The sequence below is a fragment of the Xenopus laevis genome, chromosome 9_10S, assembly GCF_017654675.1.
Source record: "Xenopus laevis strain J_2021 chromosome 9_10S, Xenopus_laevis_v10.1, whole genome shotgun sequence".
Classification (NCBI taxonomy): Eukaryota; Metazoa; Chordata; class Amphibia; order Anura; family Pipidae; genus Xenopus; species Xenopus laevis.
The window spans coordinates 101,356,161-101,379,244 of NC_054388.1; the positions used below are offsets into that span (position 1 = coordinate 101,356,161).

Sequence of the window (23,084 nt, forward strand, 5' to 3'; positions counted from 1 at the left end):
TGCAGATCATTAAGAGGCTTTTTATTGTGACCATAAAAACAAGAACCAATAATGCAGCTCACACACAGCAATATTCTGGCACCAAGTCTTCCCTTATGTCACAAGGAATGATACATTGGTGAAACCATCGTATTGCGCTAGTGACCTTTTCTCCAAACGATGTTGTGTGTTTCTTACAGCTGATTGCACTTTGCTTGGAGAGAACTGAAGCCGTATCCAATCTTCTAGAGTGGTCCAAATGTAACAGGACAGGAATCGGGACACAACGCATTTTGCGCTGCCAGTCACGTCTCTTCTTTTGGATTGGACGTCTTTGACTGAATTTCCATCTCCTGATCTAATCGCTCCTTGGCTCGAACAACCTGTAGAGAAGGCAAAGCATTTCCCATCAGTCCTGTTACTGATATAACCAATCCATGGGCAGATTTGTACCTGTGACCAATATACATAATACATGTGTGTGCCTAGTGGCGGCCATCTTGTTACAACCAGCAACATTTCCTACTCATAAAGCATCGAGTGCATTTTAAAAGCAGTTAAACATCGTAGCTTTTAAAATTCCAAACTGTCAGCCGCCATGAGTACGTATTCCTGCTTGATGCCCAAATCCTTACATGTCAGATGCTAATCTCCCCGCATGGATGAATTCACAGGCAGAGTTCTGGGCTCCGTGTTAGGCTTTATAGAAGCTTAAGCCCAATGACAAAGTCTGAGCCAGTTACTTGGGAACCAATAGGTGCAATTTGCTACTTAGCGAGGCCATTATCTGATCAGTTTCACTTCTACAGCGGATTCCTTCAGGCTTGTCAGGCATTTTGGCCTGGAGACACATACAGCACTTTTATGCCTTTTTTTTCCATCTTTACCACCAAGATGCTTAAAGAGATACTGTCATGGGCCTCCAGTCCAATGCTGGCAACAAACGGATCTAGGTCTTATTGTGCATGTATCACATGGTACAACCTGGGCATTGGTATATCTGTGCCATAAATAATCAGCAGGTAGTTGTCAATCAGTGAGTCGCTGTGGGAGGGTCTAGAAAAGTAAGATGGCAGCTTACAGCAAGTGAGAAATGGAAGGAGTCATTTCCGACACAAGCACAGTTGCTCGCGCTCAAATTTCCCTGCAGTGAAACCCAATTCATTAAAGGTGCCTGTGCCCAAATGCACTTGTGTTGGCGCTGCTCAATCCCTCCCGACTCCCGATCTGAATGTAACACAGTTGCACCTATTGACGCAGATGAACCCTGAAACTGCCACCACTTCCGGACCAGCCAGTAGCTGTCCAGGGTTCCCTCAACACCGTGTGCCGATAGGCAGAGCTCACCTGCATCTAAAGAAGTGGGCACCTGTCAATCATCTACCGAACACAGCGCTGGAAAACTATCAGGGCAATTGCATCTGATTTATGGCAAAAGTACAAGCGGAATTGCGGTAATTGTGACGCCACAACTGTGTCAGGTGCAACGTCTCGTTGCAACTGCAGTTATAGGGAATAAATGCTGAATTATGGGGAAAAAACATGGCAAACTGAGCTCAAAATTGCACTTTCCTCACTGCACTCATAGACATCAATGGCCCCGGTTGAAGCAGTTTTAAAGGAAGAAAACATGAAAAATACAAATACAGTTATGGGATCCGTTATCCAGAATGCTCGGGACCTGGGGTATTCTGGATAACATCTTTTCATAATTTGGATCTTATTATACCTTAAAGGGATACTGTCATGGGAAAACATGTTTTTTTCAAAACGCACCAGTTAAAGGGATACTGTCGCGGGAAAACATGTTTTTTACAAAATGCATCAGTTAATAGTGCTACTCCAGCAGAATCCTGCATTGAAATCCGTTTTTCAAAAGAGCAAACTGATTTTTTTATATTTAATTTTGAAATTTGCTATGGGGCTAGACATTTTGACATTTTCCCAGCAGCCCCCAGTCATGTGACTTGTGCTCTGATAAACTTCAGGCACACTTTACTGCTGCACTGCAAGTTGGAGTGATATCACCCCCTCCCTCCTACCAGCTGATGTAATGTAAACAGAGCCTTGTTTGCTTAGCCTGTCAATTGAACAATAGGCAGGTATCAAGATAACAGCTTTCACTGACAGCTCTTCAGAAGGATTCTGCTGATTGGACTGAGAGGAGCTCTGTAGCTGCCTGCTGTTACCAGTGCTTTGCTTTGACTAAAACAAGGCTGCAGACTGAGTTATACAGGGAACTCTGAGTATCACTCGTGTTTTATAAGGGATAATGTACCCCCTACTGTAAATGATAAGGATATTAGAAGTCACTGAGGGGTGGTTCTGTGACCATATAAAGGCACAAGGCTGCAGGCTGAGTTATACAGGGAACTCTGAGTATCACTCATGTATTATAAGGGATAATGTACCCCCTACTGTAAATGATAAGGATATTAGAAGTCACTGAGGGGTTGTTCTGTGACCATATAAAGGCACAAGGCTGCAGGCTGAGTTATACAGGGAACTCTGAGTATCACTCATGTATTATAAGGGATAATGTACCCCCTACTGTAAATGATAAGGATATTAGAAGTCACTGAGGGGTTGTTCTGTGACCTTATAAAGACTGATGATAGGGAACAGAACAATGAAAAAATAAGGACATACTTGAGAAGCAGGGGGGAAACGATAAAGTCTAGGAAGGGTTAAATAGTTCAGGGCTACTTTGTATAGTTCATAAATGGAGAGGGATGGCAGTAGGTAATTAATCAAAACATAAACATTGCAGGCACAGTGAGGTCTGTGTGGGGGTGGGAAAGCAGAGGGAACATGGTCACAGCTCTATCACCTTATCTTGTAACCAGCCTCAAATAAACAAATGAAGGCAGCAATGAGTAAAAGTTCCCCCCTCCCAACTCTGCAAACGTTACTTCAATGGAATGCAGAGCTGTAAATTTACCGGAGGACAGGAGCTGTTATAGCCACTTGTTTGAGAAGGGCTGCTCGTGGACGCTGGAGAGCAGACAGGAAGTGTGAAAGTAAAAGCAGTAGCTGCTCTGCAGACCATGTGACCGCTCTCCTGGTGACATAACACGAATGAGCAGAGAGGGGAGGGGAGTACACAGAAGGGGAGGGGGAGTACACAGAAGGATCTCATGTCGTAGTGCGACTTGGCTTTTCAACAGAGGCTGGCTGCCTCCAAGCACACAGGTAATGCCGTGCCTGCTGTAAGTGCAGCGCTTGATGAATGTATAATGAGCAAATATGGAAGCCCCCATGACACAATAAAAACTGTAATAACTTGTGTATGAATTTGTGAATTAACATTTTAGTTGCCAGACAGTGTTTAGTGAGGTGTACTTTTTATAAAAAGGCAAAAAAAAAAAAAAGTTTAAAATGATGACAGATTCCCTTTAATAGTGCTCTAGTAGAATTAACAGGATACTGTCATGGGAAAACGTGTTTTTTTTCCAAAACACATTAGTTAATAGTGCTGCTCCAGCAGAATTCTGCACTGACACCCATCTTTCAAAAGAGCAAACAGATTTTTTTATATTCAATTTTGAAATCTGACATGGGGCTGGACATAATGTCAGTTTCCCAGCTGCCCCCAGTCATGTGACTTGTGTTCTGATAAACTTCAATCACTCTTTACTGCTGTACTGCAAGTTAGAGTGATATCACCCCTCCACCCCCCCCCCCCAGCAGCCAAACAAAAGAACAATGGGAAGGTAACCAGATAGCAGCTCCCTAACACAAGATAACAGCTGCCTGCTATATCCAAAAACAACACTCAATAGTAAAAGCCAAGTACCACTGAGACTGATTCAGTTACATTGAGTAGGAGAAATAACAGCCTGCCAGAAAGCAGTTCCATCCTAAAGTGCAGGCAGAAGTCACATGACTGGGGGCAGCTGGGAAACTGACAATATGTCTAGCCTCATGTCAGATTTCAAAATTAAATATAAAAAAACTGTTTGCTCTTTTGAGAAATCGATTTCAGTGCAGAATTCTGCTGGAGCAGCACTATTAACTGATGTGTTTTGAAAAAAAAAACACTTTTTCCCATGAAAGTATCCCTTTAAGTCTACTAGAAAATCATATAAACATTAAATGAACCCAATAGGATTGTTTTGCTTTTAATAAGAATTAATTAGATCTCAGTTTGGATCAAGTACAAGTTACTGTTTTATTATTACAGAGAAAATGGAAATCATTTGTAGAAATTTGGAATATTTGGATAAAATGGGAGACGGCCTTTCTGGATAACAGGTTTGCGGATAACAGATACCATACCTGTATTACAAAATATATCAATGCATGAACCCCATTCCATATGAAAGAGCTCTTGTTGGGTTGTTTTGCAGCATTGAATCACACCAAGAAACCCAAGAAGGTAAGTCACAAACAACTCCAAAACCTGCTTTGTACATGTAAAATGGTGGAATAATATATGTAGAGGTTGGGCATTGCAGGGTTACCCATACTTGGGTGGCACCTCACCTTAGACTGCAAGTAAAAGGATCCTCCCACCGCTTTGTCGTTCACCTTGAACAGGTGCTCATAGTTCTGTAAAAAGAAGAGATGAGGTCACAATAGAAGAATAAAACAGCCTGTGAGTGAGAAGGACAAGGATAATGGGCTGATGCCAATAACCTCACTGGTGCCGTTCATTATTGATGCCAATGTCATGTAACACTGAGGAGTTACGCCTGAGGGAGCCGAGAGGTTATTGTCTCTAGGAAAGCACAGAAAAGTAGGGTATAAGACAATCTACAAACAAGAGGGTAGAAACGTTACAGAGACGGGGTTGGACTGGGTCTGCTCGGGGCCCACCACTAGCGACATCTCACAGTAATTACATACAGACAGTGTAACATTCATAATGCAGCTCCAAGCTAAATATTAACATTATTACAAATATATCATAGGACTTCACCCAAAGGTATAATGTGTGTGCATGGGTTAAAGGAGAACTAAAACCTAAAAATTAATATGGCTAAAAATGGCATATTTTATACACTGAATTTACTGCACCAGCCTAAAGTTTCAGCTTGTCAATAGCAGCAATGGTCCAGGACTTCAAACTTGTCACAGGGGGTCACCATCTTGGAAAGTGTCTGTGACACTCACATGCTCAGTGGGCTCTGAGCAGCTGTTGAGAAGCTAAGCTTAGGGGTCATCACTAATTATCCTGCAGAAAATGAGCTTCCCCTGTAATATAAGCTGATGCTACAGGTTTGCTGATTATTAAATTCTGATGCTAATTGCACTGGTTTCTGTGCTGCCATGTAGTAATTATCTGTATTAATTACTAATCAGTCTTATATTGTGACATTTCTATTCTATGTGTACTGTATATTGTGAGTGGGTCCCTAAGCTCAGTAAGTGACAGCAGCACAGAGCATGTGCAGTGAATCAGCAGAAAAGAAGATGGGGAGCTACTGGGGCATCTTTGGAGACACAGATCTTTACTGCTAAAGGGCTGTGGTTGCCTTGGGCCGGTACAGAAGCACAAAACAATGTACAACATTTCTAGTTACTTCTTTAGTTAGGCTTTAGTTCTCCTTTAAAATGATATGATGCAATCCAGCCCTAGACAGGGAGGAGGGTGACATTTCTGTATGCAGCAGGCTTTCTTACTGGAGTCTAAACCCCCTAAATGCTATTTATTTGCTGTCTATTCCCCTGGAGGGACAAAATTATAGAGGCTAAGGGTAAGGGCACACCTGGAGATTCGGGGAGATTTAGTCGCCCGGCAACTAATCTCCCCGAACTGCTTCCCCGTGTCTTCCGTCTGCTTCAATTTCCGAAGTTGCCCGAAGTTTACTCGTGAGGAAACTTTTGGCAACTTCCGAAATCAAAGCGCCACAAGTGCATTGGCGCAGGCGTTTTTTCATTGAAGCAGACGGACGACACGGGGAAGCAGTTTGGGGAGATTAGTCGTCCCAAAGAAGAGGCGATTAGTTGCCGGGCGACTAAATCTCCCCGAATCTCCAGGTGTGACCTTACCCCTAAGAGCTTTTGGGCCACTATTAGGAAGCGCTAAGAGCTCTCAGTCACAACCAGTTGTGTATTTCCTAGGGACTAGTGCATGCCAAGGGCTTCTTAACTCTTCTTCTTAACATACCTCTGCACTGAAGTTACCCAAAATCTCCAGTCCAACTGCAGCAATCTCTCTTTTTATTTTTTTCAGTATTTATTTAAACAATTTTTACATTCATAAAATAACAGAATATAGAAAAAGGTATCATCAGTGAAATTATATGACACAATGAATATTGAGCATGTAGTACACAATATGAGAAATTCAGATGCAACATGTTTTTACAGAAATGGTTCTCAGTCCCACGTAGCAGACATTTTTAAGCATTGCAGTAGAATTAAGCCTATTAATTACTATATACCATAATACTCTGTATCCTACTTTTGTTTCTTTCAGCCTGGGCAACGTCCATGACTGGTATTATAACTGTGTCTTGTTAATATGTTAATGTAAGTACAGTTATGGGATCTGTTATCCAGAATGCTCGGGACCTGGGGTTTTCCGGATAATGGATCTTTCCGTAATTTGGATCTGCATACCTTAAGTCTACTAGAAAATCATGTATAAATTAAATAAACCCAATTTGGTTTTGCTTCCAATAAGGATTCATTATATATCAGTTTGGATCAAGTACAAGCTACTGTTTTATTATTATAGAAATAAAAGGAAATCATTTTTAAAAATTTGGATAAAATGGAGTCTATGGGAGACGGCCTTTCCGTAATTCAGGATACTGGGTACCTGTATAAAACATACTAAATGAGGATAACTTACCAAATGAGGATGACGAAGAAAGAAAAAGTGATAGGGATAAAGGAGAGGGGAGAGAAGGTGAAGGTAGTCGCTTTGTGATCTACTTATAGGGTACTTTCTTGACCCCAAGTGCCCCAAGTCTATGTAGATATATATTAGGCACAGCTCATATCATATATCACCCATACCTTCTGGATCTCCTCCGGGGTTAGTTTGGAGACATTAAGGATTTGTTGGGCCTCCTGAAAGCTTATCCCAGACAGGCTGCTGACTGCTGCTGATTCTGTCCCAGCTCGTCCCCTAGCTTCTGCTGCTGTCTTGCTTGCTGCAACATACACATCATAGGAAAAGAAGATAAATTAATGAATAATGAAATTCATATAGAAATGAACATTACTGTGAAACATTACTGTGAAAATGGACCTACTGTGACTCCATAAATAAGGTTTCTCTTACAGAGACATGTTACAAAAGCAGCCCTAGTGGTCATGGACAGATGGTGATATTCTGTTGTAGCTCACGCAGAAAACCTCAACCCTTGGCTTCAGCATCTCCTCCTATAATTAGGAGATAAGAGATGCCTCGTATTTAAAGGGGAAGTAAAAGCTGAGCGTTTGGCAATTTTACTTTAAATTGCTTGAAATGAAAGCCGCCCCCTTATCTGACTGGCTATACATACTAGATATTGATGGCCAGTGACACAGCAGGACCATTGCTCCATGTATGAGACAAGTGGTCAGTTATTACTGTATATATCTATAATCTCTTGTATATGCATGTATAGCTCTATTGGGCAATATTAATGTGTGGAACTAGACGTAGCCACATATAAATGCAAAGTATATCTCTCACAATGACTTTAAAAAGCAGCTAGGTCCCATATAGTAAAACCCTGTAAAAAGAAAACAAAATCCAGGAAAATGGAGAATGGGGGGGGGGGTAGTTAAAAAGTGTAAACTACCAAATATCACACTGACAGGAGACGACCTGTTTTTTTTTAGGAAATTGGGGCAAAATTATGACCGGAAATGGGATCACTAAAATGCATTAGAGCAGGGGTCCCCAACCTTTTTTTACCCGTGAGCCACATTCAAATGTAAAAAGAGTTGGAGAGCAACACAAGCATAAAATAGTCCCTTGGGGTGCCAAATAAGAGCTGTGATTGGCTCTTTGGTTGCCCCTATGTGGACTGGCAGCCTATAAGAGGCTCTACTTGGTACTATACTTAGTTTTTATGCAATTAAAACTTGCTTCCATGCCTGGAATTCAAAAATAAGCTTCTGCTTTGAGGACACAGAGAGCAACATCCAAGGGGTTGGAGAGCAACATGTTGCTCGCGAGCTACTGGTTGGGGATCACTGCATTAGAGTATGAAAAAAGTCCAATCTGGGGGAAATTAAATGGAGTACATAAAATCTGTGCATTTTAATGAAACTCTTTCACAGCCCTCATGGATAAATAATATATACAGATATAGAACCTATTACCCCGAATGCTTGGGACCTGCAGTTTTCCGGATAATGGATCTTTCTGTAAACTGGGTAAAGCTGGCCATACACTATAGATCCCCTCGTTTGGCTACAACCGCCAAACGAGTGGATCTTTCCCCAATATGCCCACCAACACAGGGCTATATTCCGAACATTGGGCTCTAGGGCCGAACAATGGGAATGCAATGAGTAGCAATGGGCTCCGACAGGTTGATTGCCTGAAAAATTAAACCTTCCCGATCGATATTGTGGCCAGATATCGATCGGGAAGACCCATCGGAAGCCCACATACACATATTAGATAAGCCCAATAGCTCTAAAGGACCGATATCGGCCGCTTTAATCTGCCCGTATATGGCCACCTTAAGTCTGCTAAAAATCATTTGCTTAAAATGTACTTAATGGAAGGTAGTCATTGTGTTAATGAAGAGCTTTTTGTATAACAGGTTTCTGGATAAGGGATCCAGTGCCTATGCATATATATTATATTCTTACCGGCAAACTCCTGACGTAGGGCACGTGTGAATGCCCGGCCCACCACTTGCACACCCATCAACACGATCTGTGCCAAGTACTTGGCCTGTAGAGTAAATCACAAAGGGCACAGGGTGTAAATAAAAAGATTTCCAAGATAAAGAAAGGTAAATTCACTGGCATCAGTAATAGGTTAGACTCCCCCCCAATACATTCATTTGCTTGTTTTAGAAGAAAATCTGCCCTGGGAATAAAAGCAATAGAGCACCGCCATTATACTTACTTTTCCCAGGTGCCCCTAGCACAGACTTCGGGCAAGGTCAGGTGTTTTTACATGGCGTTTTTAAAAACACTCGGTCGAGCATAAATATGCCAGTGAAACCACTAACATGCATTTCTGGTTTTCTCATTCCCCACAATATCACTCAGAATTTTAGTAAACTTTTGTGAAAAAAAGCCAAGTGGAAAAGCAATTTACGTGCAAAATGTAACCGTACTGATCGTCAATACGCCACGCAATTATGTCACCAACAAACAACGCCGTAAATGCATTTATGCGCAATCCATTTAGCTGCCTAGCGGCTTATTTCAGCAAAGTGTATTTCCAAACCTGCGGATCCCATAGAGTTCAATAATATGGCATTTCTATGGCGTATTGGTGTTTCTGCTAAAAAAATGCAAATACTGGCATTGCGTGGTGGATGTTGGCTTGCAAGTGCCCTGCGGGAATTGCCATAGTGCATATTCCATTATTTTCGATAGGGCTTCATTAAGTGCGTATTTACACTTAGCTGTACGTTTTTAAAAACGCAGTGTAAAAACTCCACGTGACCTCGCCCTAAGACTCGTGGATGTCCAGTCAATGGCTTTACTCTGTTGCACATGTGCAAATCTAAATCTGCTAAGGATTGACAGGGAAACGTAAAATGATAAGAAAGCTCAATTTTGACAGAGCAAACAAATAGAAAACTTTAAAAGAGAAAATCTATACCTCTTACCAAGATGGAAACAAATCCAGAATTTTTTTTTATTATATTATCTCTGAGTGAGGGGTTAGCAAAGTCACATACAATGGGACAGAACCACCAAACAATAAGGTACAAGATAATGTGGATCAAAGTGGCTGAATATAAATGTGGCCTGAATTAATGGAGTGTGAAATAAAAGGAATTCCATGTGAGCAGTTAGACATGTGTCCCAACAACTGCCTGTTTGTGACTTGGCGCAGGCTGTTATTAATCCACATAAGTAGCTATAGATCCAAAGCCAAGGTTCAGTCTCTTCTCCAGAGAGTTGAAAGTTTTCATTCATTTGCATTCCCATAATTTTCTTTTGTTTTCTATTTCAAATTTCCCCTTAAAGGAGAAGGCAAGCGACGGACGCATTTTACTGACAATAGATTAGCTGCAATAGTACAAGCTAGAATGTTATATTTATTCTGTAGAATGTTTTACCATACCTGAGTAAAAAGATCTAGAAGCTCTCTGTTTGTTTAGGATAGCAGCTGTAGTATTAGCTTAGTGTGACATCACTTCCTGCCTGAGTCTCTCCCTGCTCACTTATAGCTCTGGGCTCAGATTACAGCAGAGAAGGGGGGGGGAGAGGAGCAAACTGAGCATGCTCATGCCCGGGGCGTTTATGCTGAAAACAGTCTGATACAGAAGCCCATGAGTACACAATAGAAGGAATGCAGTTTTTCTTATGACAGAGGACTCAGAGCAGCATTACTTTGAGGGTTTTCAAGGAGAAGGAAAGGTCTTTTTTGGCACCCCAAGTGATTGCATGTACTTACCTGAAACCTAGGGCTGGTGCTCCCATCAGCATAAAACTGCCCCAGGCCAGGATTCTTCCAGTGAGCACCACTGAGCGATCGTCTTCTGGCTTCTTCTTCCTTCTCACGGCTGCGCATGTGCAGTAGAGTGTAAAGCTGAACTTTAACTAAAAAGTCGGCTATTTCGTTTTACTGCGAATGCATCTGCCCCGGGAAATTTGAAGAAAGAAAATGATCGCACCGTGGTGCTCACTGGACGAATCCCAGGCCAGTGCAGTTTTCTGCTGATAGGAGCACCGGCCCGGGGTGTCAAGTAAGTGCAATAACTTGGGGGTGCCTAACTTTTGTCACCCTCAAGTTAAAAGACCTTTCCTTCTATTTAAGTACCCCACATTGAAAGAAGAACAGCGGCACTGGCCACGGATGCTGTATTCCTCATATGTGTCCAAAAGGAGTAAATATCCAAGAATGGAAGTCGAATATCAGACTTACAGTCAGGCACCCCTAGATCGTAAGCTCTTGTGGGCAGGTCCCTAATGCTTGTGCCATTATTTTGTCTGTCTTGTGTTCTCCCCAGTCTGTACTGTACAGCTCTAGGGGACAGGCTGCTGCTTTACAGACTAGAATTATAAACATACCTCCCAACATTTTGGAAGTAAAAAGAGGGACATTTTTTTTCGCACGTAGAACAGCGATTTTTTTGACCACGCCCTTTTCTGTGGCCACACCCCCTAATTACCATGTTCTTTTACATAATTTGGCAGGTTATGAAAGTATTTCTCCTTATCTAAAGTTTTTTTTTGTGTCTCAAAATTGTTACAAAGTATCTTATTTGCACCTGTTCTGTGCTCTCTGCTAAAAGCCAATTAAGTTAGAAACTATGTTTCTTCTTCTGTCTGTTCAGTGCAGAGAAAGTAGGGACTTTTCAGTACAAATGAGGGACTGTAGGTTGAGCTGTCAAAAGAGGGACTGTCCCTCTGAAAAAGGGACAGTTGGGAGGTATGTATAAAATACTATAACTTTCACAGAGTGAAACTGAAGGACAATTGCCAGGAAGCTGACAAGCCTGTTATATAGTGACGAGGCGAGGAAGGGAATAGGACAAACCCTGCTCTGTATCCATTAGGCCGATTCATGGTACAGTCTGGCCAAAATAACAACAAATGCCACTCACTGGTGTCAGCGCCACATGACATTGGTTACCTGTCCCCACGTGAGTTTTCATCTCCGCACGTCACGTGTCCTATCCCCGCGCTTAGACAGATCTGTATCTAATGCCCCCTTTTCTTATTTCTCACTTACCATCGTGATTCGGCGCCTAGCGCTGAAAAATTCAAGGTTATCCTTGCGGGAACTGAGGGAATAGTGCAACCGGAAGACGCTAGCCGGCCATCTTGGTCCCCCTTTTCGTCCGCAAGGGTTACCATGACAGCTCCCCTTTTGGCTGATGTAACGTGACAGAATGCAGCCTTTCCAATAACATCGCGTATGCTGTACAACCGGATGTGCAGTAGCGCCATCTTTGTTCTCTCAGAGAGCAATGTTACTTCTTGAGAGTGTGGGCGCCTTTACTGCCATAATACAGCTCCAGTAATAGTTTAGTGGGGAAGGTTAGGAAGTGGTTTGTGATTAGGTTTATTTAGCTGAGGATCACAATAATTGGGAATTGTTATATTGAAACTTCTGTGGAGGTGTTTCTTTCGTTATTCGTTAACACAGTGTCCTGGGCTGCTCTTACAATGTTTTTATTGGGGACTGAATTGTTTTGTCGTTTTTCTCAGTTTACACAGAAGAAAAGGCAAAGTCATATTAAATGAAGTAGTTCAATATTCAAAAATATTTGAAATAGGGAGTTTGGCAGGGGGTGGGTCAGGGTAGAAAGGGGGTGCAGTATCACACTTGGCAAATTTCATGAAGCAGCTCCCCGAGGCTGCATGGTCCCTACGCCGGCTTTTTTTTTCTAATGAACATGAAATTGCCTTTTAAAGGGTCGGTTCACCTTTAAATGAGAACTAAACCCCAGTAGCAAAAAAGCAGGGCCAGAACTAGGGGGGGGGGGGGGATGGGGTGGGAGTAGAGATAGGGTTGCCACCTTTTCTGGAAAAAAATACCAGCCTTCCTATATTCTTATCCTATTTCCCTATTAATAACATTGGGATCAACCATCATTTTTACCGGCCAGGTGGCAACACTAGGAGGCAGAGTAGGCACGTGCCTAGGGATCAAAGCAGAGGGGGTTGCCACCTGGTTGGTAAAAATGATGGATGATCCCAATGTTATTAATACGGAAAAAAGATAAATATATAGGAAGGCCGGTATTTTTTTCCAGAAAAGGTGGAAACCCTAGTTGCCAGGTACATACCTTCTCTGCCTCCTACCCCCAGTCCGGTTCCCTTCTCTCCACTCTGGCTGGTACCTATTTGTGCGCATTGCACATCCATTCGGCCATCTTTTCACGCATGCACGAGTGCTGTGACCGGCCAGTTTCCCTAAGGCGAATGGCCGCCTGGGCTGCCGCTGCAAAACAGCCCCCCTTAACTGCTTGCCGCTGCGCTGCATTTTAGGGTCTGTTTTTTTTTTTTAATTAAAACTTTTTTTATTTTCAATTCTAAAAATGAAGTATAAATGGTTGCATTGTCATTACTCAGGGGCTGCATATACTGGACAATTCCCAGTCTGCAGGATTGTGAAGAAACATTACAACCGGGTCCGATTTTTTTTCCAACCCTTAACTAAAAAAAACCCTATCACCCCTACCATACCTAGACCCCCTCCTCTACCCCAGCCTAGCTGCTAACCCAGGGAAATGCACCTAACTTTTTACTTACCCCTCGGTGCAGATTCAGGGATCGCAGTTCACGGCAGCCATCTTCAGAGTCTTCGGTAATCTGAGACAGATCGGCGCATGCGCAGTTGGAGCAATCTCCCGGTTCACGACAACTGCACATGAGCCGAAATAGACAGAAATTGCCAAAGCACCGGAAGAAGACACTAAGACACTAAAAAATGGCTGCCGTGACCTCCAATCCCCGAATCTGCATCAAGGGGTATGTAAAAAAAAGTTAGGGGCATTTCCCCCGGGATAGCAGCTAGGCTGGGGGGAGGAGGAGGGAGGGGGGTCTATGTAGGGTGGGGGGGTTAGTTAATGGTTAAATTCTACTTTAAGGGGTTGTTTTTTGATGGGGGTAATGGCAGGTAGTTTAGGAGGGCTTTTGGTACGGGGGGGTTTATTACTATGTTTAGTATGTTATAGAATGGGCAATTCTAAGCAACTTTTCAATTGGTCTTCATTATTTATTTTTTAATGTTTTTTAATTATTTTCCTTCTTCTGACTCTTTCCAGCTTTCAAATGGAAGTCTTTCTATTCAGGCCTCTCCTATTCACTTCCCAGTCTCTTATTTATATCAGTGCATGGCTGCTAGGGGAATTTGGACCCTAGTAACCAGATTTCTGAAATTGAAAACTGTAGAGCTGATGAATAAAAAGCTAAATAATTCAAAAACCACAAATAATACAATTGCCAACTATCTCAGAATATCACTCTGTATATCAATGCTGTCCAATCGGCAGTTTTATGTCCTTTATCAGGGCTGTACAACTGGCTGCCCACAGGCCGCATCTAGCCCACAACCCCCCCCCCTTGTGTGACCCCCACATGAAAGTCCACATGCTGTGACTGCTTCCCTTGTTAATGGTGGCACACGTAGCGTTCTGGGAAGATTAGTTGCCCAGCGACAAATCTCTTCTTCGGCCGACTAATGTTAATTGCCGGCGGGATGGCACTCGGAGGGCTTGTTTTCCGAAGCTGCTTCAAAAGGAAACTTATGCCAGGAATCCGTATGCCATCCCATTGACGATTCACATTCTTGGCTGCGGGAAGGCATTTCAGGGAGATTATTCGCCCGAAGAAGAGGAGACTTGTCGCTGGATCACTAATCTTCCCCCAGTTTTCAGGTGTGCCACCACCCTAAAGCCCTGTACTGTTCACAACTCAGCCGGGGCACCAGCATTGTGTCGCTGTATGTACCACAGTATGAACTGTCCATCTTAGAGTCCTGATAGGTTTCCCTGTCTCCTGCTCTATTCTGCCTTCCCTGTGTGTGCCATACTCTTGTAACACCTATTTGGGATGCATAGCACACAAATAGTTAAACTGTCCAGCTAGCAGTAGAAGCATGGGTTACACTGCGACTCACACAACAGGGTCAGGGCCTTCGCCATGTGGAAGTGTTCCCTCTATGGTGTAGTGCAACTACATCCCCCAGGCTACTGTGCATACAACAAAAGATGGGCACCAGAAGGTTCTTACAGTAAAACAGAAACGGTTTATTTAACTATGCACAAGGCAAGTGACCACAGGTTTAGTACTCACACAGGAGCTGAGGCAATAGCACATTTACTCACACAGAGCTGCAGGCATTAGGCATTTCTCACAGAGGAAAGGTCTCCATTAGACATTTGCAGTATTCACACACATTCCCTCCTGGAAGTTGTCAGGAAAGCAGCTTGTACCCTACAGTCCCTCTTCACTGAGGTCCCTGACTGGAGGCAACACATAAAGCCTCTGGGAAGCTCCTCCCTTACTGCAAATCCTTGTTGGAGCTTCAGCTGCTCTTTCTCTCTCACCTCTCTGCCTTTCTCTCCTAGAGAGACTATGACAAGTCTGCCCTAGTGTAACTATTCCTCATTCACGGGGTTACCTGGTCCCCGACTTCTTCTCCAAAGCACATGGGCCTTTCTGGGCCTAGCTGTACCCAGGCTCTCCTGAGCTCACCCAGCTGGATCACCATCCACAGGCCAAAGAGGAAGTGGCCACTCCCTACACACACTATATAGCAGGGGAGTGTCATTCTCTTCTGGCAGATCACTCTAAGAAAAAGGTGGGGGCCTTAAAGTTGCAGGGCAGATTAACCCGTAGGGGCCCCTACACTCTGCTTGCCCTATGCTCCCTGTGTGTGCCATACTCTGCCTGCCCTATGCTCCCTGTGTGTGCCATATTCTGCTTGCTCTATGCTCCCTGTGTGTGCCATATTCTGTTTGCCCTATGATCCCTGTGTGTGCCATACTTTTCCTTCTTTATGCTCCCTGTGTGTGTGCCATACTCTGCCTTCCCTATGCTCCCTGTGTGTGCCATACTTTTCCTTCTTTATGCTCCCTGTGTGTGCAATACTCTGCCCTATGCTCCCTGTGTGTGCAATACTCTGCCTGCCCTATGTTCCCTGTGTGTGCCATACTTTTCCTTCTTTATGCTCCCTGTGTGTTCAATACTCTGCCCTATGCTCCCTGTGTGTGCAATACTCTGCCTGCCCTATGTTCCCTGTGTGTGCCATACTTTGCCTCCCCTATGCTCCCTGTGTGTGCCATACTCCGTCTGCCCTATGCTCACTGTGTGTGCCATACTCTGCCCTATGCTCCCTGTGTGTGCCATACTCTGCCTGCCTTATGCTCCCTGTGTGTGCCATAATCTGCCTGCCCTATGCTACCTATGTGTGCCATACTCTGCCTTCCCTATGTTCCCTGTGTGTGCCATACTCTGCATTCCCTATGCTCCCTGTTTGTGCCATACTCTGTCTGCCCTATGCTCCCTGTGTGTGCCATACTTTTCCTTTCCTATGCTCCCTGTGTGTGCCATGCTCTGCCTTCCCTATGTTCCATGTGTGTGCCATAATCTGCCTTCCCTTTGTTCCCTGTGTGTGCCAAACTCTGCCTGACCTACTCTGCTTGTGGGAGGTGAGCCTGATGAGGGTTTGTTGACATTTGGAAAAAGTTGTTGGGGGTTATGTGCTGGGTGTTTTTGTGCTCTCCACAGCCAAGGAGGAGCCATAAAGATTTAAGTGTATGACTTAAAGAAATCTGTTATCTGCTGTGTATCCTGTGCCTTTTCTCATTTTTCAGCTTTGAATGGCTGCCCCCATGGCTAAAAGCAGCTTGTTTATATAAACTATATTAGAGTTTCTGAAACAAACTCACCAGTTTTACCAGTGCAGGGCAATTCTTTCATGTTTTGGTGTTACTGTTCCTTTAATGAACTCTTTTTTTAACATATGAGTGATATCCCTGCAGTAAGCACTCAACATTTGTTTTTGGTGTGTTACCACCATTAATGTGCATATGGTCTTAGAAGTTCTTGTAATAACATGGGTTTGGTTTAAAGTGGGTGTGGTATAAAAGTGGGAGTGGTTAACACTGGCTTTCGCTATTGGTCCTCTAACACATAGGCCAGAAAAATTCTGGCCCTTGGTACCAACTCATGTACAAATTCAATAAATATTGGTAAAACAAGTCAACCTCTAGACATTTTGGGAGCCTTAAAAATAATTTGCTGTGGGGCCCAGTAATATCTAGTTACACCACTGGCTCTACATCATACTAAAAGTTAACTCAAAGGTGAACAACCCCTTTAAGCTGTGAGACTCAGTTCTCATGAGAGACTTGCAATGTTGGGGGGGGGCGTCAGGCACGTACCTCCCCCATGTCTGGTCCCCTCTCTCCCCGACTGTCGCTGCTTTCTCTTCGTCTATAGTGCTCCTGCGCATGTGCACACTTCATTTTTGCACATGCTCCATTTCACGCAAGCGCACACTCTGCTGGCGCTGCGGCCGGCCAGGTTGCCTATGGTGTCTAGCCGGTTTGGCCCGGCTCTGTTGACATCTTTCAATTATTTTATGCTAAATAGATTGTAATGTTATTTGTCAAGGAATATAGTAATTCCATTTTGATCTTGTCAGGTAGGGGCATTGTCCCTTTATATCTTGTAGGGCTGCAACAAATCCACTAATTTGGGATTTGACCAGAATTTTTCATTAAGTATTTGGCTGAAATCCCAAAATTCAAAGCATCATTTGCATCAGTAGCTTACAGCGATAATGGATCAAAAGAACAACATGCTACATGCACAAGGAAATAATTGTAATTCTCATATTTGTGTGACAAACAGTCATGGGATTTTAAGGATTCCGATCAGGGGTGATTCTTGCTATTATGCCACCTGAGGCTGCCTTATTTCGCCGCCCCCACCCCTCCACACAGCACTAACCTTTACAGCGCCGGAGAGGGCAGGGGCGGTCCACGATGCTTAGTGCAGAGAGTGCGATTGCGCTCTCTGCACTAGAAGAGCCGAATTTCCGGTTTGAAAACCGGAAATTTGGTTCTTCGTTACCAGTAGCGGCATTTTTGCCGCACCTGGCAACCAGGGGGGCGCTGCCGCCTGAGGCGAGTGTCTCAACTCGCCTCATTGGTGGAGCGCCCCTGATTCCGATCAGTTTGCGTCGCATTGATACAGATCAGCTGGGATTCTCATTGAAGGATTTTTTTGCATTTTAATGCAGCCACTGACTGGAGATTTACAAAAAAGTTTTGGAAACGTTTTATTGTGCAATATTGCTTTAAAGGAGAAGTAAACCCCTTATTAAAAAAACCCTACCACCTACCCTACATAGTCCCTCCTCCACCCCACCAGCCTAGCTGCCCCTTTACTTACCCCTCGGTGTAGATTGATGGCATCGGAGTTCACGACAGCCATCTTCTTCTTTTCGGTCTTCATTGGGAAGTAAGTTCCAAATCAGCGCATGCGCAGTTGGAGCAGTCTTCGCATGTGGCGAAAGTCACGAAAATCGCAGAAGCGCCAGAAGAAGACCCGATGAAGACCAAAAAAGAAGAAGATGGCTGCTGTGAACTACGATGCCGTGAATCTGCCCGGGGTAGCAGCTAGGCTGGGGGGGGGGGGTCTATGTAGGGTAGGGGGGTAGGGTTTACTTCTACTTTAAGAATACAACCTTGATGTCGCTGGACTCCAGCTCCCAGCATGCCTCAACCTTTATTATAGATTAACGTATTCTGGGATTTATAGTCAAGTAAAAAGTTATTTTTACGTATGAATTTACGTATGAATATTCTATTTCACACCAGAAAAGAGGCAGAGAAGTGGGACGTGATAACTTTATGCATCTTCAGGGGTTTCTATAAGATCAGAAATAAGTTCCACCTGCAGCAGAGGAAATGGGGCTTCACATTAAGGGCAGTGAAAATGTCATTGAGGGCTGAGGGAAATGCTGTTGGCAGAAACAACTGTACATACTTCAATCACCCAAGGGTTTATAGAATTACAGCCATTAGTCTAATTACAGAAAAATGCTGATGCAAAGAGAAATCTTACTGCCAGTTTTCTGGAGTAAGGAAGCCCCCCACACCCTCGGGTGATTAACTGGAATAGCCTGTTCTAAGGCTAATGCCAGACGAAGCCAACTGTCAGCTTGTGGAAAAAAGAAGGGCAAGAATGAGCTCCTACGCTGGCATCAGCCTTCTTCCTTGTCTGCACTTGGAAAATCTCCACCTTTTCATCAAATGATGAATAAAAAAAACAGTGTTTGGGTTTTGCTTATTCTTCATCTTTTTTTATACTGTACTTACTGTACCAACTGGTTTCTATGTTGCCAAGTAATCTGCATTAATTACTGATCACCCTTGTATTATGGATTTTATACCTCAACTTTACACCCCCTGATGTTAGATTTAAAATGTTCCCTCATTTTTCACAATTCTTTTGGTCCCACAATTATGTCCCACAAATAATTTACCCGCTGATACATTAGATAGCTTTAAAGGAGAACCAAACCCTTATTAATAAAAAACCCTACCCTTACATAACCCCCCCTGCTCCCCCCCCCAGCCTAGGTGTAATCTTCCGTTATTGCCCCTAAGTCTTTACTTACCTTTCTTTGCAGATTCGGCACAGCGGAGCTCACAGGCGCCATCTTTTCTCTTTGGTCTTCTTCGTGAAGTAAGCGCTGTATCAGCGCATGCGCAGTTCGTTTTTGACAACTGCACATGCACCGAAAGTGACAGAAATTGCCGAAGTGCTGGAAGAAGACATGAAGATTACCGAAGAGCCAGAAGATGGCGCGCATGAGCTCCACTGCACTGAATCTGCAAAGAGAGGTAAGTAAAACTTAGGGGCAATTACACCTAGGCTGGGGGGGAGCAGGGGGGTCTATGTCGGGTAGGGGTTTTTATTAATAAGGCTTTGGTTCTCCTTTAAGAATGGGTTGGATGGCATTTTAGCAAGTGAGGGAATACAGGGTTATGGGAGATAGCTCACAGTACAAGTTGATTCAGGGACTGGTCCCATTGTCATTTTGGAGTCAGGAAGGAATTTTTCCCCCTCTGAGGCAAATTGGAGAGGCTTCAAATGGGGTTTTTTTGCCTTCCTCTGGATCAACTGGCAGTTAGGCATGTTATATATAGACTTAAACGGTTCTTTTTCAACCTAACTTACTCTGTTACTATCCCTTTCTCCATTTCCCCTCTTTGTTCTCATATAGAAATGTGGAACAGTCATGGTATGGAAATACAAGGCAAAGAGTTGGATGGAGCAGGAGGGCCCATTAACACCTGGACAATTCCCATATATCAGTGATCCCCAACCAGTGGCTTGTAAACTGTTACTCACCAACCCCTTGGATGTTGCTCCCAGTGGACTTAAAGCAGGTACGTGTTTTTGAATTCTTGGCTTGAAGGCAAACTTAAGCTACATGAAAACTATAAGTACTGCCAAACAGAGCCAACTGTAGGCTCCCAGTCCACAGGAGATACTAATAGCCAATCACAGCCCTTATTTGGAATCCCCTGGAACTATTTTCATGCTTGTGTTGCTCAACTCTTTTTACATGTGAATGTGGCTCACGGGTAAAAAAACGGTTGGGGACTCCCGCTATATATTGTACAATATTAATAGAAGAGGCTGTAGAAATAATAAGGATCATAATGTTTCATTACGTTTTATTAAACATCACCAAGCGGGCCCTGCTCTGCGGGGTAAATTTGGCAATGCCGTAAATAGTTCCTTTGTTAGTAAAGTGTATGGCTTCTCCATAAGTAAACATAAGGCAGCACATTAGCGGGGAAGCTACTAAGCTTTGTTTTTCCTTCAGTTGCACTGAAGTTGTATCAGTGACTGTGATTGGATGATCCCATGAGGCGGTTCAATTGGTCAGCATTATGTGTAAGAAACTGTATTATGGAATGTTTTTGAATAGAAAGTAGCTTTGAACATCTCAGTGTACTTTCAGGTGCGGTGATGTCATCTGTGATGTCATGAAGAAAGTTCTGACAATGCTGACCCCCACTTTGGGTGATAGAGGACAATTTACCTATTATACAAATACTATGGGTACTAATAATGTAAACAGCAGGCAGACCCACTCTGTATGTCCACAGGAACATGTATATGGTATGTAGCCCCCGGTGTGGAGGAAGATCCAGTTTCTGACCGGTCAGGAATGTTGGTATTATGTAAACAGTTTGGCCTGAGTTTATTTTCCGTGGGCTTGGAATGTATCAGAAGCTCGGCGACTTTCCAAATGAATTCCAGTTACATGGGAGAGGGGCTGGAGAGAGGTGAAGGGGTGAGGATGCAGCTGGGAGCGCGGGAGGTCAGTCCTAATCCTGCAAGTGAGACAACAGAAGCCAGCGATGAGAACAGTTGCAGTCTGGGTTATTCTTGTTATTTATTAACATGTATTATTAAAGGAGACATATTGTGTAAAAAAATAAGAACGTACCAGTGCATTACACTCATTTAGATATAGAAGAATTGTGTTTAACAAAGTAGTGTTTCAGGCTGATTTATTGAATATTTCTGCAATACCCCTAATAATCCCTCCCTTCTCTTCCACTTCCTGCTCCCTGAATTCCCAGGCTGTGCAGGGGAGCCGGCGGCACTGTAGGACAGGAACCAATCAGCAGCTAGCAGGACCTGATAGGGGACTGAAGCCTGTCTGTGCTTGTGTGACTGCAGGGCTGTGATTGGCTGTCCCCCCTCCTACTGTGCTTCTGGCAGTGACCGTTAGGACACGCCCATCCCTCATTTGACACACAGACAGGGACCAGAGAACATCTATAGGGAGCTCTAATAAAGGGGCAATTTTTAAAGATAATATTAATTTTTAGCACCATGTAAAAGCAACACCGTATATTACTTATAATAGCCTACAAAATTAAGCTTTTTTTCATTTATCCTATATGTCTCCTTTAATACACTATCGGGATTGCTTTTTCTTTTAGGTACAGGGTACTCGATTACCAAGGTACCTTCCCTTGATTGCTTAATTTTTACACATGGATAAGTGGACCCACATCTGTTTTAGGTGCTGCTTTAAAATCACAGAGACTAAGCACGGCTCTTCACCCCGCTAACATTTCTTTCTGATTGGCAGTGTTTTTGTTTACCAAGAGACAGGGACACATTTATGAGTAGTAATGTTTAACAACACTTTGTTGATCCAAATGTATCTGCCGATATTACTGCTTCAGGGAGAGAATTCCACAGCTTCTAACAAGCTGAAAAAATATCCTTTATGCACCTCAAAAGGAGAACTAAAGCTTAATGAAAGAAGTAGCTAGAAATGTTGTACATGATGTGTTGGACTTCTGTACCAGCCCAAGGCAACCACAGCCCTTTAGCAGTAAAGATCTGTGTCGCTAAAGATGCCCCAGTAGCTCCCCATCTTCTTTTCTGCTGATTCACTGCACATGTGCTGCTGTCACTTACTGAGCTTAGGGACACACCCTAATGGATCATTGCTGCTATTGACAAGCTGAAACTTTCGGCTGATGCAATAAGTTCAGTATATAAAATATGGTATTTTTTACCATATTCATTTTAAGGGTTTAGTTCTCTTAGTTAGTTCTTTAAAGGCATGCTCTCTTGTTCTCTGGAAACAGGTAAAAAAAAAGGCACCAAAGAGTTTATATTTATTGTATAGTGCCCTTGTATATTTATACTAGGGATGCACCGAATCCAGGATTCGGTTCAGGATTCGGCCTTTTTCAACAGGATTCGGCCGAACCAAATCTGAATTTGCATATGCAAATTAGGGGCGGGGAAGGAAATCACATGACTTTTTGTCAGAAAACAAGGAAGTAAAAAAATATTCCCCTTCCCACCCCTAATTTGCATATACAAATTAGGGTTCGGATTCGGTTCGGTATTCCAAAATAATGGATTCGGTGTATCCCTAATTTATACACAGTTATGATTTTGCTCTTGCCTGCTTACCTTTATTACTGCCACCTGGGGCAGCCAATGGTAGAGCCAGTCTCTGGTAGTTAAAGGATCAGTAACATAAATTTAAAAAAAAAATTCGTTAGTATAGAAAGAAAACAAACCCACAAAGACATGTTTAAATTTAATTTGCTTTATTAAGAAATAACTTACTGAAACTCCGCTTGCGCTCCTCTTCAGAAAAGGCGACATGGCGACTATCCATCATGCGGCGCTCAATTTGTCCTGCCTGGCTCCTATCTCCTATAATCACCTTTTCTGAAAAGGAGCGCAAGCGAGTTTTGGTAATTTATTTCTAAATAAAGACTTAGAGATTTAAAAGTTTAATTTGTCCTTGTGTTTTTTTTGTCGTTCTATACTAATCATCATCATCATCATCATTTATTTATATAGCGCTGTCAAGATACGCAGTGCTTTACTGCAGTTATAGCAAACAGGGGAATACATGGTGGATAACAGACAAGGATTACAGAGTACAATAGGGTTTACAAACTAAAAGGTTAGGGTACAATTGAGACATTAGTATT

The 23,084-nt window shown here is 43.2% G+C and overlaps 1 protein-coding gene and 1 long non-coding RNA gene across 3 annotated transcripts in view; both read right to left on the reverse strand.

The window, feature by feature from the left end:
• Nucleotides 1-11,851, reverse strand: pam16.S (presequence translocase associated motor 16 S homeolog). 2 transcript variants are annotated; one of them, NM_001096816.1, is given in 5 exon segments: nt 1-362; nt 4,465-4,530; nt 6,949-7,085; nt 8,746-8,830; nt 11,798-11,851. In NM_001096816.1, coding segments are annotated over 5 exon segments (369 nt in total). In that variant the 5' UTR covers nt 11,801-11,851; the 3' UTR covers nt 1-284.
• An 8,740-nt stretch (nt 11,852-20,591) lies between these two features.
• The window catches only part of LOC121398762, a 77,383-nt gene continuing 74,890 nt past the window's right edge, over nt 20,592-23,084 (reverse strand). The window contains exon 4 of the long non-coding RNA XR_005964513.1: nt 20,592-20,939. This is a non-coding gene — a long non-coding RNA (uncharacterized LOC121398762). The remainder of the gene's footprint in view (nt 20,940-23,084) is intronic.